This window comes from Salvia splendens, chromosome 4, assembly GCF_004379255.2.
Source record: "Salvia splendens isolate huo1 chromosome 4, SspV2, whole genome shotgun sequence".
Classification (NCBI taxonomy): Eukaryota; Viridiplantae; Streptophyta; class Magnoliopsida; order Lamiales; family Lamiaceae; genus Salvia; species Salvia splendens.
Genome location: NC_056035.1, coordinates 16745095 through 16750644, shown reverse-complemented (window position 1 = coordinate 16750644; position 5550 = coordinate 16745095). Strand labels below are relative to the sequence as shown.

The 5550-nt window shown below is 43.9% G+C and overlaps 1 protein-coding gene across 1 annotated transcript; it reads left to right on the top strand.

Moving 5' to 3' along the window:
• Positions 1–575: 575 nt before the first annotated feature.
• Positions 576–4298, top strand: LOC121798889 (leucine-rich repeat receptor-like serine/threonine-protein kinase BAM1). Its single transcript, XM_042198137.1, has 2 exons — positions 576–3570; positions 3633–4298. The coding sequence occupies exons 1-2, from the start codon at positions 1023–1025 to the stop codon at positions 4007–4009; spliced, it is 2925 nt and encodes a 974-aa protein (XP_042054071.1). The 5' UTR covers positions 576–1022; the 3' UTR covers positions 4010–4298.
• The last annotated feature ends 1252 nt before the right edge of the window (positions 4299–5550 follow it).

The window sequence follows — 5550 nt, the reverse complement described above, 5'->3', positions numbered from 1 at the left end:
GAATTGCAAGAAAAAAAATGCTTACTTTTAATATAAACACTTATACATCAAAGTACACAAATTTTGTGTCATCAGCTGCTAATTAATTAGGTTTTTATGCACAATTTTCACAAATAATCTTCTGGGATTTTCTGTCAGTAAAATCCTCTCAGCCATTCCCCAAAACCTTTTTTCTGATTTAAATAAGAAATAGACCAAAAACTCCCTAAAAAAGAATATGTAGAAGAAAATTTTGGCAATGCTCCTTGTAAGGGTACAGACTACAGAGTGTGAGAGCCATGCAGAATCTGGATTGAATGCAGGAAATGGTCCCAAAATTCAGATATAGTATACTTTTGTTTTCATGCATTGCTAAAATACACAAAACATTAAATTACTGAAAACTTTAAAGCAAATCCACACATCTTTCAGCTGTCATTTTCATTACATGGGGTCAATGATATACTCATATGCAAGATGAGTATCTTTGTAATAGTGGCATCAATTGATTACATCAACCCCACCATTATTTATTTATATTTTTACATAGATATCAATGAGGAAGACGACCATGGTTATGATATGTAAGTGCAATTTCATCACCTTCCACTCAAAGTGAGAGAAAAAAAGCAGAGGAAAAAACTACTCCATATTTTTGATATCTCTTCGTTTAAAGAAATGAAAGTGTGACAATGTAATTCAAATAAAGAAGAAACAAAGTGAGAGAGAGAGAGAGAATCAACTTTTGCTTTTAGTTTCTTCATAATCTCTCAACTTTAAATTTCACCTTCTTTCTTCTTTTTCCCTTAGGCGTAACCTCTTGTTTAAACCTCTGCAAAAATAAAATTTCTGCCGCAACCAAAATTCGAACAAAGATGAGCTGATGATCAAAGCAAAAGAGAAAAGGCGAAGCTTAGCTTCTTCCTTGAAGTTGAAGTCTCTTTTTGCAAGATGATTGATTCTTTCCCTCTATACAAACTTCAACACTTTCATATCCCTCTGCTTTCCATTTCCTACACTTCCCTTGAACCATTCCACACAAAATGGCGCCCTTCATTATCCTACTAATTATAGCCTCACTCGCAGACTCCTCCGTCTCCTCCACCCTCATATCGGACTTCCACGCGCTGGTCTCGTTGAAGCAAGGATTCGAGTTCCCAAACTCCGGTATCAGCGCGTGGAACTCCTCAAACCCCACTTCAATCTGCTCGTGGAGCGGCGTCCAGTGCCTCCACGGCAGAGTGGCATCGCTCGACCTGTCCAACATGGCCCTGTACGGCTCCGTCTCCCCCGACATTTCAAGGCTCGACAGGCTGGAAGAGCTCTCCATCGACGGGAACAACTTCACCGGAGAGATCAATCTCGAAAACATGAGCTCCCTCCGATTCATAAACATCTCCAACAACCAATTCAGCGGCGGCCTAGACTGGAACTACTCCAGCCTCCCAAATCTCCAAGTTGTTGATGCTTACAACAACAATTTCTCCTCTGGCCTACCTATTGGAGTGGTGAGCTTGAGGAACCTCAAGCACCTCGAGCTCGGAGGGAACTTCTTCTACGGAATAATACCTCCGAGCTATGGCGAGCTAGCCGGATTGGAGTACTTTTCACTAACGGGAAACGATCTGCAGGGGAGGATTCCTAAGGAGTTAGGCAACCTCACAAACTTGAAGGAGCTGTACCTAGGCTACTTCAACGTGTTCGAGGGCGGGATCCCTCGAGAGCTTGGCAAGTTGACGAATCTCGAGCATTTTGATCTATCCTCGTGCGACCTGGACGGTTCAATCCCTCCGGAGCTGGGGAATCTCGAGTCACTGGACACATTGTTCCTGCACGTAAACCGGCTCACAGGGCCGATCCCGAGGGAGCTGGGGAACCTGACGAGGCTGGTGAATCTCGACTTGTCTCTGAATGCGCTGACAGGGGAGATCCCATACGAGCTGATAAACCTGAGGCGGATCCGGCTGATGAATCTGTTCATCAACAGGCTGCACGGCTCCATCCCGGACTTGGTGGCTGAGTATCCCGAGATGGAGACGCTGGCGCTGTGGATGAACAACTTCACTGGGGTCATACCGAGGAATCTCGGACAGAATCAGAGGCTGCAGATTCTTGATCTGTCTTCCAACAAGCTCACCGGTACTGTTCCTCACAGTTTGTGTGAATCTGGGCAGCTCAGGATCCTTATTCTTCAGAAGAATTTCCTTTTTGGCTCCATTCCGCAGGAATTAGGCAAGTGTTTGAGCCTGGTGAGAGTCAGGTTGGGAGAGAACTACTTCAATGGCAGCATTCCTAGTAGCTTCATATACCTGCCTCACCTCAACTTTCTTGAGCTGCAAAACAATCTGCTCTCTGGTACCCTGTCCGAGAACACCGACTCATCATCCAAGAATCAAAGTAAACTGGGGCAGATGAATCTCTCAAACAATCAGCTTTCCGGGGCGTTACCGTTTTCCCTCTCCAATTTCTCATCCCTCCAAATACTATTGCTCGGAGGCAACAACTTCTCCGGCCCCATACCGCCTTCTGTGGGAGAGCTGCATCAGGCCGTGAAGATTGATCTAAGCGGAAACTCTCTCACAGGAGAAATCCCTCACGAAATCGGAGAATGTCTACATCTCAACTATCTAGACTTGAGCAAGAACAACCTCGCCGGCCCGATCCCGCCGGAGATATCCAACATCCGAATCCTCAACTACCTAAATCTATCACGGAACCACCTGACAGACGCCATACCCCAATCCATCGCCTCCATGAAGAGCCTCACCACCGCCGACTTCTCCTTCAACGACCTCTCGGGGCAGTTCTCGGTGTTCAACGCCGGCAACCCCAAGCTTTGTGGCTCAACAGTGAAAAACCCCTGCAATGCCATTGCCACGGGTGGCGCCTCCGTTAAATCGCACAACGCGTTCAAGCTGGTGTTCGCGGTGGGGCTGTTGGCGTGCTCGCTGGTGTTCGCGACGGCGGCGATCGCCAAGGCCAGGTCATTCAAGAGGGGCGGCGGGTCGGATACGTGGAAGATGACAGCGTTCCAGAAAGCGGAATTCACGGCGGCGGAGGTGGCGGAGTGCGTCAAGGATGGGAATGTGATCGGCCGGGGCGGGGCGGGGATAGTATACCACGGGAGGACGGGAAACGGCGTGGAGATCGCGGTGAAGAAGCTTCTAGGGTTCAACGGCATAAACAGCCACGACCACGGGTTCAAAGCAGAGATCAGGACGCTGGGGAATATCAGGCACAGGAACATCGTGCGGCTGCTGGCCTTCTGCTCGAACAAGGAAGCGAACCTCCTTGTGTACGAGTACATGAGGAACGGAAGCCTGGGGGAGGCGCTGCACGGGAAGAAGGGAGGGTTTCTGAGCTGGAATCTGAGGTACAAAATCGGGCTTGATTCCGCCAAGGGCCTCTGCTATCTCCACCACGATTGCTCGCCCTTGATCGTGCACCGCGACGTCAAGTCCAACAACATTCTCCTCAACTCCAACTTCGAAGCTCACGTCGCGGATTTCGGCCTCGCCAAGTTTCTGGTCGACGGCGCCGCGTCGCAGTGCATGTCCGCCATTGCTGGCTCCTACGGCTACATTGCTCCAGGTACACAAACGCTTTCATTCTAAGAGGATTCCAATTCCAATTCCAATTCCATGTGTTTGCAGAGTACGCGTACACGTTGAGAGTGGACGAGAAGAGCGACGTGTACAGCTTCGGAGTGGTGCTGCTGGAGCTGGTGACGGGGCGGAGGCCGGTGGGGGAGTTCGGGGAGGGAGTGGATATCGTGCAGTGGGTCAGGTGTTTGACGAAATGCCGCATAGAGGAGGTGAGCCGCATCCTGGATCCGAGGCTGACGGTGGTGCCCAAGGATGAAGCCATGCACCTCTTCTTCGTCGCCATGCTCTGCGTGCAGGAGGACAGCATAGAGCGCCCCACCATGAGAGAGGTCGTGCAGATGCTCTCCGAGTTCCCCCGCCGCTCGCCGGACTTCCACTCCTCTTCTTCCTCCACTCACCACCCCGATCACAAAATTGGAGTATGACTTTTTAGTCTTTAGGAACACAAATGATTTAAAAATAACTTTTACTACTTTTTTGGGGTCTTTTCTGCATTTCGATGATTTTTATTCCCTTAAGTGTTCCTTATTTTTACGATTTTATTTTTGGTGCGTCAAATAATTAGGTGGAGAATAACTGATTAATGATTATGTAAGTACGGAGCTTGTATTCGTAGTTAGTGTGTTTTAGTATTCTTGTTTGTAATAGTGTACACAGGGTAATGCATTAACCATTTTTGGGGGTGAATTACATATACATTTTTCGTTTCTATCATTTTTCTTTTTGCAGAATGATATCAAAACTAAAACTTCATTTGATACTACGGAGTTGGAGGTGTAGTTGGAATTACAGACAGTGGCGGACACACAGCCAAGGGAGGAAGGGCTTAAGCCCTCCCCAAATGTTTTTTTTTGATATTTTGTACTTTAAAAAAATTTAAAATTTCTGAAAAATGTCTTTAGCCCTCACTAAACTATAGTATATGAAGTCTAAAATGTAAAAGATTGAATAAGAAGGAGGGGCTGAAGTTTGAAATTGCATAAGGAAGTTTAAAAAAAATGGCTGTCGTGTTGCTGCTTGAGGAAGAAGATGAGATAAACCATGACTAATTAAATTAATAATAATAGTAAAATTAGCAACTGTCAAGTCCCTTACCTATAGGCTACGCCTAGCTATATCATGTGTTCTACTTCTATTAGTACTTACTTTTTAGTGTATTAAAATTGTTCAATTGTTGCACTGTAAGTTAAAAATGTACCGGTACATGTTACTTATACTCATATGAGTATACATTAAGTTTATATGTTTATAATTTTGATTCATTATTCATTTTTAAATTTTGAAAACATTTTCATCACATATTACCCTACTAACGATGTGGGTTCCACTACGACTAATATTGTTTCAACTAGTTTATCAATTTTTGTTTCATACTACATCAATTTCACTTTAAAACTCGTTTTGCCACATAATTCTCTATTTTTAAAAGACGAAAGAAGTGTATGTTAACTAAAAAAAATTACTGTACAGCCCCTGCCATAAAATATTTCTGCGTCTGCCACTGATTACAGACTTCATTTCCAAATTTAATATTTAGGAGTATAGAAAATATTTTATTTTAAAATTAAATTACAATTCCAATTCAATTGCAAATAGTTATAAATCTATTGAGTATGAAAAATTACGAAAGACCTAGTCTTTTGTCTTCATAAGAGTAGATAACATACTTGATACTACTAACTAATGGATAATTAGATATTTAATACGAAAAATGATTTACTTAAAGAGAAAGTCTCATAATACTTGTAATTTCAGTTTGAATGGAAAGTCAATGTTATATCTTTAGTGACTGATAATTTAGACTTGAATTAAATTCTAATTTAGTGAAAGTCTAAATTGTGGTCCAGATCCAATTCTTCATAGATCCATGACCTGGCTCAAAATACTAACTCTGTAGTCTATATAAAGAAGACAAGTCTGAAAGATAGAAGACTACATCTTCATAAGTTTCCGATCCATGATATAA